Genomic DNA, 11,278 nt, shown 5'->3' on the forward strand with positions numbered 1-11,278 from the left:
AAAAAAAAAAACTATATAGGATAGGAGCATTTCGCTAAATTTATGCACTATATTGCATATTCATATTTTTACTTAACCTGTTGACATAAGAAAGAATGCAAGGAGCTAAAGGTAAAATTCAACTCCTATAAAATTGCATGTTACTGATGAAGAAAAACAGACTGTATGTGTGCAAGACATATGATGGCATTTATAGGATGCATTGAGGAGGAGCCCAAACTACAATGACCAAGTGATGCTGATATAGTTATGGTCTGTGATATTGGCACAGACTCTGTGTAATAAATAATTATTTGTGACTGTATATAGTTCTCAAGTTGGAAAAGACATTTAGTTCCTAATTTAAGTGATCCTTAGTTCCCAGGTAGGGCTGTGCAAATAATCGAATGTGATTTCCATGCGCATCCCGTCAGTAAAGCCGGTTCTGTGATTAGTAGTAAATCTCCAGCACGTGCTTTCAGATGGAGCGGCATTAACTACACAGAGCCGTAGATCACTGACAAGCTATGCAAAATCGCGTTCATAATCGGCAATGACTCGTCTGCGATTTTGAACACAATTTTGCGTAGCTTGTCAGTGAACTACAGCTCTGTGTAGTAAATGCCGCTCCATCTGAAAGCACGTGCTGTATTCCCAGGACATCTAAAAGATGGATTAAAATGCTGATAAAGACAAGAAAAGATTAGACAAACACATGACAGTATGACTGAAATGTTAAGTGTTAAAAAAAATAATAAAACATGTTTATTCTGTGGCACCTAAAAAAATAATTTGGCGCCTAATTTTTTTTCTTATAGGAGCCAATGGCTCCTTAATTGATTTTTTTTTTGTCTGGAGCCCTGGTCTTCGCGACATGATGTAAAAACACTAACTAGCGGAAGTGTTTGTGGGCAGGTCAGAGTGTTCGTATTTCGCGGGCAGGCAGGGATTATGCAAATGTGTTAACTTGTGACGTATATAGGTAAAAGGCAGAAGATTAGAAAATATGATGACTCGTTAAGGCGGTTCAGAGTCGACTCTCTTTTGAGAGACAATATCTTTATTTATCATGCACTTTTTTGATTAACAACTTTGCAGACTGTTTACATTGAAGGATAGCTACGTTATAAACTGAAAACCCATATGACCTGATATGATCTTAGGTCTTAACTTAAGATGTGATATGTTAAATTAGGATTTTTCAGAAATTCGTATTACAGAAGCAAATCTTAACTTGATTTGGGATTCTTATCCTTTCTTACAAAATCGTATCTTATCTCTAGTTAGGAAATCTTAAATTGCATTATCAAGCTCGACAATCCACTCAGGTTTGTTACCAAGCAACCAACACTGCGCAAGCTGCTGATGAGGTAAACAAAATAACAGAAGCTACTTCACTTTGAAAATCGCCTTTTGCAAAAAAACGTAAAGGCATTAGTCACTTGCAATATAACCGGTAATGCTCCGTGACGCTTTGATGGTCTCTGCTAATTGCAGTTCCTGTGCTAACTGTAATATCATGTTGCACGGCAGTCTGTAATTACTTATAAGTGTTTTGTCATCAAAATGTAACATCTTCAGGGTCCTCCAAGAGTCTATCTACCATTAAACATCTCCGTTCTTCATTTTCAATTATTAATAAATGTAATACCATTGTTGGACAGCGCAATTGTAAACGTTTTTTCCGTTAGCTTTCAAATAATTTTGAAGTTAGGACAGCTGTGGGGTTGTCCTAAAGTTAAGACAGTTTTTAGGATTTTTTGTCAAGTTAGGAGGTTTCTGTAATACCCCATTCCTATCTGTACTTAAGATAAGATAACACACTTAGGAAACACTGTTGTGTAATAGCTTTTGTCCTAAATGTGGTCCAAACTGAAATTACCATGTTTACCAAACAGTTAAGATAAGATTTTAAAGTTAGGATCTTTCTGTAATACGCCCCAGTAGAACAACAGTGGACTGCAGTCTGGTGAGATGTTGTTAGGGTATATGTCAGTAAAACAAGCTTTCCTGTCCTGACAGCTGTTTTACCATGCTCACGGCGCACACTCTTCAACTTTACGCGAATATAATGCGCAGGCTCTATATCGCTTCATCATAAATAAAGCTAACAAGAAACTATGAACATACAATATAGTTCTGTCGTCAGTTAAGCCATGAAATTACCAAAAAGGCGATTAGTGCATTCATGTTTGTATAGCATCACATTAAAGAACGTCTCTCAAATACATGTACTAAAATATTGTGCAATTCGAGATCACAATATAAGGCGTAAGCTGTTTTTTTTTTTTTACAAACGAAAATGAAACCATTTAAATGCATAAAATAACTGATTTTACATTCTGGCATTTATGCGCTGCTGACTTCCGGGCTTTTTTTATTTTTATTTTTATTTTTTTATTAACCAATTCTTATTGGTACTATCTGCATGTCTCATCAATGAGTATGCAATGATGGAGAACAAGCTTTTGGGGGGTTTGAGAACCAGAACCAAGCTGACTGAGCAATATAGCTATAGTGAGCCCCTTTATTAAAATACCTGGAGGTGGGGACTAATACACAAATTGTTATATTCACTCAGCATTACTTGATCTAATTCACAAATATCTCAATTACAATTTAGTAGAAAATTGTATTCAGTTGTGTTTTAGGCACTAAAACAGTCCAATACTTTATAGTCAATCACATTTTTATATTGAAATAATGAAGATTTCTGTGCCACCCCAGACTGGTTGCTGGCCCCTTCCTGGCCACCCCTATAAAAACATCCTGGCTCCGCCACGGCAAATAATATGAAGCTCACGCATTAACAGAACACAGAACATAGACTAAAGATCTTGATAACAAGAAGCCCTAGTGTCGATTATAGAATTGTTATGATATTGCTAATATCCACTAGGACTGGACCAGAATATTAGATTATTCGAATATTCGTTCGGTGGGTTGGCATTCGATTTTCAATTTTGAGATTCGAATATTCTTCTTTTCTTTTTTTTTTCAAACACCTGGCATCCCCCGCAAAACGGTTTTCATTTGCGCTTGAATATGAATCGCCCATGAGTGAACCCATGAGTCCCATGAGTCATGAATGTCATGATTCAGTTCATCTGGAAGAGAAGACAAAAATGCCGAAGACCTCAGCTGTGTGGGAGCACTTTAAACTGAGTGATGACAAGACAAAGGCAGTGTGCCAAATATGCGATTTGAAACTGGCCTACCACAACAGCACATCAAGTTTGAAAAATCTGTAAAAGTTCTGTAAGTAGTAGCCTACAGTAGGCCTATATTGTTGGTGTAAAAAACGAGCTGCTTTTATCCGCCATGTTAATCAGTAATTTTACACATGATAAAAACGTGCATAGACTGTGCTGACGGTGATACCGTTGTTAAGCCACAACACCGGTTACGTCACTTGCCCACCGCGGCACCGACCCCCGCCGTTGTTTTGATTTTTTATAGTAGGCCTAATAAAAATCATTTACCGTATTGGCCCGAATATAAGACGACCCTGATTATAAGACGATCCCCCTTTTTCCAGATGTACCTTTTGGAAAAAGGCTTTTTAAAAACCAAATCTTGTTTTTTCTACGAGCAAAAGAAGGAAAAATCAAACAAACTAAAAATGAGCAATTGCTTTATGCCGAATTGCCGCTATTTGAAAGGGAAAGTAAAATGTGTACGTTGCATTTACAAGCTATTTAAAAGCAAAGGAAAGCGAGGAAAAGAGGAAACGCCCCTGCCCCCACGTTGATACCGGTATTATCCGTGTTGTCACACGTCGATTAGCCGGTGGGAAAATTTCCTCACCGTCACAACCCTATTCTCGACATAATAAAAATGCAAACAGACACACAGAGATTCCTGCCTTTATTAGAGAGAAGAATATGTTCAGCCCCCTCCCTCCGAAGCTTTGAATATTCGGTGTTGATTACTACCGAAGCTTCGAAGCTCAAAAAATGGTACTCGGACCAGCCCTAATATCCACACAGCTGACAGCTTTACCTGTTGCAGTTTGTTCAAGTTGCGCATGAAATAGACACTGCTTTTCCGCACTTTTACTTTGCACATCTCCGCTCTCTCGTGCTGCACATCTGGAGCTGCTTTTAGCAGATGTGCCATCAACGCTGCTGTTCAGCAGAGATGAGGACTGATTTTCCACTAAAACTTTGATGCACATCTACTCCGTTTATTATGTCAACTTAACAAAAGATGTGATCGCAAAACAATCAGAAAAAAAAATTCATTAGATGCAAATTTTTAAATCATAACATGTACATTTATATAGTCGCCAGTGGCGACCTCAGCAAAAAACTTCACTCGCAAATTAATATTTTTAGTTGCAAATGCGACCGTTTTAGTCGCAGTCTGGAGCCCTGGAAGACGCTGTGTTTTCAGCCTCACTGGGCATTCTAACACAGTTCCCACATGTGCACCTCAAATAAGTAAATAATAATAATAATGAATGCAATAAAACTGCTGTCACATCACGTAAAGTACCACATACAAAGTTTAAACTTACCACTGAGAAACTACCAGATCAAGTCGTGCTTGCCATAGAGTTTCCGGTTGGCGACTGCATCGGTATCATCCTCAGACTCGGGCTCGAATTGATAAGGTAATATCGATGCCATTTTTGTAACCTTATAGCATGTTTACAAGCAGGGTTGCGGAGTAACGGAATACTTGTAACGGCTTTACGTAATCAGGATACAAAAATCTAGTAACTGTAATCCGTTACAGTTACATAAAAAAACAAAGTATTCAGATTACAGTTACATTTTGTAAAAAGTGGAAATACTATCAGGATTACATTTGTTTAATTTAAAATTAAATAAATGAGTTTTTGACATAATAACACTATATTTAGCGCTTATTCATCATACAGTAGTTTCTGTTTCTTTTGACACTCAAATTGACTCACGTGAGCCACCTGCTGGTGCGTGCGCAAATAACAGCCATCTACAATTATTCTCCTCAAACGCGGGATGAGACGCTGCTACAGTTAATTACGATGCTTCCTGCTGGGAAAAACGTTTTCATGTCTGGAAATTTCAGTTATTTTGTCTTCAAAAAGGATAAAGGAAATAACATAGTTGTACAGCGTAAGCTATGCATGAAGACTCTTGCTTTAACAAAGGCTACTCAAACAACTTGAACATTTGCAGGTACGACTAGCATGGAAATCATCATGTTAGCTAAAATTTTGTGTTTGTTAGTGATTTAAAATTCCATGGTGTGCATGACTGCAGTTGTGTGTAAGTTTTCTAGCGGAAAATGAGCTGGAAAATGTAGAAATCAACACGAGAGTCCCCACACCACAGATCAGTCAATGAAAAAGAAAGATCATAGCATTTGACATACATTTCGAAATGTAGGCTTATTTTAAAATAGACTAATATGTGGTGTAAATTTTTTAATGTTGTGTATAAACTATATTTATTTTTACTTGTACATGTTAAAGAAATAAAAAAATAAAAATAAAAAATAAAACTGTAATACTAAACTGTATAGCCACTAGATGTCTGCATAGCCTTTTACATAAAAATATATATATGGGCTGTAATATCTAGATGGTGAAACAAGACACGATTTTTAATCGTTTCAAATAGTTTTTACTATAGTTTTTGTTAGTTTTAAAGTCATAGTTAAATAAAAGTACTTAGATATTGCTTTTTTGACTTGATTTACATATGTAACTTGAAGTAATCCAAAAGTAATCAGATTACATTACTGTTATATTGTGGTACTTGGATTACATTACTGAATACTTTTTTAATGAAGTAATTTGTAACTGTAACAGAATACATTTTAAAAGTAACCCTCCAACCCTGTTTACAAGTAACCCTCTGGAGCAAAAAATTAATTATGGTAATGGGAGTTTCATTTCCGACACGCATTGTATACGGAAAGACCAATCACAACAGACTTGGCCAGCTGACCAATCAGAGCAGAGTAGGCATATGGAAGGGAGGAGCTAATGCTAATTTAAGATTAGGCATTATAATTAACACTGTTACTTACATGTTGTCGTATTACTGTCAGTTCCATATCTTACAGTAAAAGTCTGTTTGCAAAGCCTGCGCCAAAACTGCAACTTATTTACCAAATAATCCACAGTGAAATGTACTGAACAAACAAATAATGCTCTACTTAGACATCCACATAGTTAAAAATAAATAATCACTTTCCTAGGATTAGGATCCTTTGAAAGGTAATACTTTTTTTTAGTCTAGTAGTGATCCTGTATTGATCTTCTCTCTAGTGGGCGGGGCTAAACAGGTAATGATGTAGAAGCAGGTGTTGATATTCTGCGGAGGGGATGTTTAGCCACATTATTACTTAAAGTGGCACATTCCACAACCTGTCATTTTGGCAGATTGGCTTCAATATAAGCTCTTTTTAGACTAATGAGAAAGTTTTGAGTTATGAAACTTACATAATGTTTTTATAGTACAATGGGAATTTCGATTTCTCAGTTCATGACCCCTTTAATATGTAAAATGTCTTAATATTTAGTTTAATTTAGCACATTCAAGCAAATATTGTACGTTATTATAGTCAGAGTAAAATGAACGAAAATTACATGAATTACTGAATAATTAAAGGATATTTTCTTCAAAATACACAAATTATAGGCACTTTTCAGATGGGACATCAAGTTCATATGCAACAGCCAACTTAATCTCGAATACCTCCATTCTACTCTCTGTTGTTGGTGTTTCTTTGTCTGCACACAGCACTGTTCACACGCTAAGTAGTAATGGAGCATTTTAATGAGTACAGGAGAGCAATATCGGGCCCGATAGGGTGCATCCCTAAAAAAAAGTACTGAGAAAATTTCATTTTTTTGAGCCATTTCATTCTTCTGGTTTAAGAAGTTGAGCCAATGTTAAAATTTCTAATTTAAATTTAATGATACATTTCTCAGTTAAATTTATAAAATACAGCAAAGTACTATTGGTTTTGTTTTCTCCGCTTACATTTTTATTTATTAATCTTTATAAGGAGCGTGTTGTAGGTCTGTTTTATTAGTTGTTGTCTCCACATCCAACCAGGAAAGAAAGAAAGAAGGAAAGAAAGAAAGAAAGAAAGAAAGAAGGAAAGAAAGAAAGAAAGAAAGAAAGAAGGAAAGAAGGAAAGGAAAGAAGGAAAGAAAGAAAGAAAGAAAGAAAGGAAAGAAAGAAAGAAAGAAAGAAAATGAATTTTTTGCACTTTAAACACATAATTTTATGCACTCTACTTGTGTTAACAGCCAGGTTTCTTCTTTACAATAAACAATATAACATGGCGCTGTTTGGTTTATATTTATTTGTTGGGCCCTCTTACCTTAAAGTTAGTTTTTAAATACAAAATGTAAGTTTGTTAAAGAAAAGTGGGAAACAAGTTGAAATAATCTGAAACTCACCACCAGGAAACATGATGAGAGCGTTTTGCAATAGTACATTGGATTTCTGCTTCAGCTGTTGGTTCTCCACAGGTGAAATGTCTTCCTGTTGGCTCAGATGATAGTAGGAAAGAGCCACAGAAAAGGAAAAGTTTGGCAGCTGGGACAGATTTCGATGGACCTGAATCAACAGAAGTACAGATAATGTTAAATGTACAAAGTACCAGTGTGAAGTGTGTATTATTTAGACCAGGGAAAGGCAACGTCGGTCCTGGAGTGCCGCTGTCCTGCAGAGTTTAGCTCTAACCCTAATCAAACACACCTGAACAAGCTAATCAAGGTCTTCAGGATTATTAAAGCTTCAGACAAGTTAGGTTTTTTTTTCAGGGTTGGAGCTAAACTCTGCAGGACATCGGCACTCCAGGACCGACGTTGCCTACCCCTGATTTAGACGCTAAGCACAGCTATTTAGTAGCATAACAGATTGCTTGTTGTGTCCCAAATGTTTGACAACTGCATCTCCACCACTAAAAACATTAAATATTTATTGGTCAGCTGTTGAATATGCATTATTGAAGGTTATTTGTGTTGTGAAAAGATGCTGAGAAGATACATCAGTAACTGGTCAGAGACTAAAACCTACAAACAATACCTACAGTGGATATAAGAATCTACACAAACCTTGTTAAAGCTGCATGTTTTTTTATATTAAAAAAAAATAACTCCAAGATAAAATGACATCAGAACATTTCTTCCTTTAGCCAACAAGGTCAGATGCGAATAAAAACATGAATACACTGGAGAGTTGCTTTATAATAGAATTTGAAGTTGTAATTCTGTAAAGCTGCTTTCAATCTATTGTTTGTTAAATGCTATATAAATAAACAAAGTGAGTTGACTGGAGTGCCAAATTACAGAGCAGGTGCAAACATATCCACATGATGAGATGATTTCTTAACTGCTGTTTTCTCACTACTTTCATTTTTGTTACGAGTTTATTTTGTTACTGAGATGAAAGCATGCAGTACATATTTAAGTAGCATGAACAGTAGCAGTAGCATGGGTGTTGTGTATTTAAAATATGTATATACTTAATGTTATTTTATTCTCAAATAAGACCACAGTTTTCATCACTAGGCTTGTTAGGATTACTAAATACAGCCCGTATTTAGACAATCTTTTGGCTAGATTCAAGTAAATCACAAGTTACTTCCTTGTTGGGTACAGTGCACTCATTGTGAACGGTCTGTTTTCCTCGTGACCAGTAACCCAAAAAAAGGAAGCTGCTTTGATGTTTACTGCAAATTGCCTTCCAGTTGTACATTTTTTTCTCATACTTATCATGCTGTATTTTCCAAGTTTCTGAGAGCATATGATAGGGTTGGGTGGAAAATTGAATTTTTATTATTTAGCAAAAATCCTGACCTTGGCCATTAGTATGACTGCGTGTTCATGAGACTGTATTAGTGCAGCATTTTACTCCGGCTTGAGTGCATAAAGTGTTTTAGATCGTCAAAGGAAATACAACAAAACAAGGCAACCTGAGTAAATACAGTTTTTTAATAATAATGTTATATACTGAAGCAAAAATGGTTATCTAATACCAACTGGGCCTGTGTGATAATGTATTTGCCAATGTAGTTAACTCAAGCTGCTTTTCCACTGTCAGACCAGTAGCCCCTCAGTGCTACTATAAAACCCACCCTTAACACACCTCCACAGAACGCCACACAACCCAGCAAGGGCAAGATGAAAGAAAACCCATTCAACCCATTCAAAGTAAATGAGAAGTGTTAAATGCCGACGCCCAGTGTGAATTCCCCGTAACCATCACCTGATTCAGATAAACTCCACCTCTGTTCATAACAACTCCTCAAACCTTAGTTGTCCCGCTTTTGGGCAGGCCAAAAATCCCTGGAGGCTACCCCCAAGGAGGCTTGATCAAGCCCTGGAAGTGACACCCATGTAAGAGTGGCAAGGAGAAAACCACTGCTAACCCATTAGAACTTTAGGGCTTGACCGAATTTTGCCTTGATGAAATTCAAACATTTTGGGAGAATTTTTGTGGACTGATGAGTTGAAACTATAATTGTTTGGAAGATGGGGTCCTTATACATCTGGCGTAAACCAAACACCAAATTCTACAAAAAGAACACCATACCTACGATCAAGCATAGTGGTGGCAGTGTGCTGTTGGAAGGATGTTTTACTGTTTCAGGGCCTGGGCAACGTTTTTGAGGGAATAATTGAGGGAAACATACTCTGCTCTCTACCAGAATATCCTAAAGGAGAATGTCAGGTCTTCGGTTGAAGTTTAAGTTGAAGTTTAAATGCAACAAGATTATGCAGTAAGACAATGATCTAAAGCATAGCGGCAAGTCAACCTCTGCAAAATTAAAGTTGTGGAGTGGCCTAGTCAAAGTCCTGACTAGAACCCAATTGAGATGTTGTGGCAGTTCAGTACGATAAGTTCTTTACCTCCCATTCCTCATAGAGTCGGATGAGGGTGGTGTACTCGCGACAGCGCAGGCACAGGAAGTCAAAGATCAGCAGCATGCAGAGAGGGTCATTATCTGGATCCAGACTGGAAGCATATTTAAAAAGATTTTAAAAAATGACCTGTCATGTTTTATACAATACGTCTGGCTGACTGACCATGGATGATGGATTTTGTCTTATGAATGTGATAAATTTATTGTATTAATCTGATGTGGGCTAGTACCTCAGAATCAGTTTGCAGTACTCCAGGGCTGTACGTGGACAACCTCTCTTCTCCAGAAATATCATATGCTTGAACAACACTAAATAAAAGGCCCTGTAGATACAGAAGAGAGTGAGAGAGATTTCGTCAAAATTTATGCTTTCTCTTAATGGTGCTCCAAAAAACAATGATGAATAGTAACAATATAGACGTTAATACCAACAAGAATTAGTGTGCAGCATATCTTTCTCGGCACCTGCAACATGATAATGACTGTAATGAAGGTCTCACCTGTTCTCTGGTCTGCAGTAGTCCAGTCGACACGTGCCTGACGTCAGGCTGAACACAGGGTGGAATGCACACTCAAAACTATATAAAGCCCTTTCTGCAGAGACGAACAAAACAAACAAATGCTGTACTGTATATTCCCTTATATTTTAAACACATTATCATCTCTTCTATATATCAAACACCATCTCTGGGTCACTTTCACTTATGATGTGTATTTGAAAACACACCATGCCAACCATCTTCCCAAGCTTGTAATGAGAATTATTTATAAAAGACAGTCAGGGTAGCACCATATTTATTTTTTGACAGGAATGACAACAAGGCTCTAAGCAATAGAACTTGGAATGCACGGTTATTTAAACAACATACCTAGTGTTCAGTTGATGAACCGGTTTTTCCGAAAAAAAATAAATAAATGTTAAGTAAACAAAAACACTATTAAATTACTTGAAAATTACATGATCTAGGACCTTTATACAGTGCGTGCCACTGTAAAGACTGCAAGTTTATCCCTCACAGCCTTGTTTTCAAACGTGTTATATTTAATATGGCACCTTAACCTGACTAAATTCTAATCTCTCCTTGCAGTTTTCATCAAAATAATATCTCTATAGTATTTATTAGTGCTGGGCGGTATGACCAAAAATTTATATCACGGTATTTTTCAAAATTATACCGGTATTTCACGGTACATGACAGTATTAAGTTGCTGCTTCTCTGCGCTGCTTCTCTGCCGCTCACTGCACAGAACGCAGAGAGAGGTGACACTTCTCCGGGAAAGTCAGACCTTGCGTTCACGGGACAGCACTGGCGAAATCCTCCAACTGAACCATAGCTAAGGTTTATCCAAAAAAGTCACTAAGTTTGTCAGTATGAATATTCTATGGAAAAAAGCCGCTAAAAGGGTCTGAAAGTTGCTAAAT

At 36.9% G+C, this 11,278-nt stretch overlaps 1 protein-coding gene across 1 annotated transcript in view; it reads right to left on the reverse strand.

Annotated features, from left to right (window-relative positions):
* LOC107748606 (TCF25 ribosome quality control complex subunit) overlaps positions 1–11,278 on the reverse strand; it is a gene marked incomplete at its 5' end in the record, with an annotated part of 100,406 nt that overhangs the window by 79,094 nt on the left and 10,034 nt on the right. The window contains 4 exons of the mRNA XM_016563484.1: positions 7,385–7,544; positions 9,842–9,947; positions 10,086–10,178; positions 10,356–10,449. Coding sequence (XP_016418970.1) covers positions 7,385–7,544; positions 9,842–9,947; positions 10,086–10,178; positions 10,356–10,449 — 453 coding nt within the window. The remainder of the gene's footprint in view (positions 1–7,384; positions 7,545–9,841; positions 9,948–10,085; positions 10,179–10,355; positions 10,450–11,278) is intronic.

The sequence above is a fragment of the Sinocyclocheilus rhinocerous genome, unplaced genomic scaffold (genome assembly GCF_001515625.1).
Source record: "Sinocyclocheilus rhinocerous isolate Xijiao unplaced genomic scaffold, SAMN03320098_v1.1 scaffold1914, whole genome shotgun sequence".
Classification (NCBI taxonomy): domain Eukaryota; kingdom Metazoa; phylum Chordata; class Actinopteri; order Cypriniformes; family Cyprinidae; genus Sinocyclocheilus; species Sinocyclocheilus rhinocerous.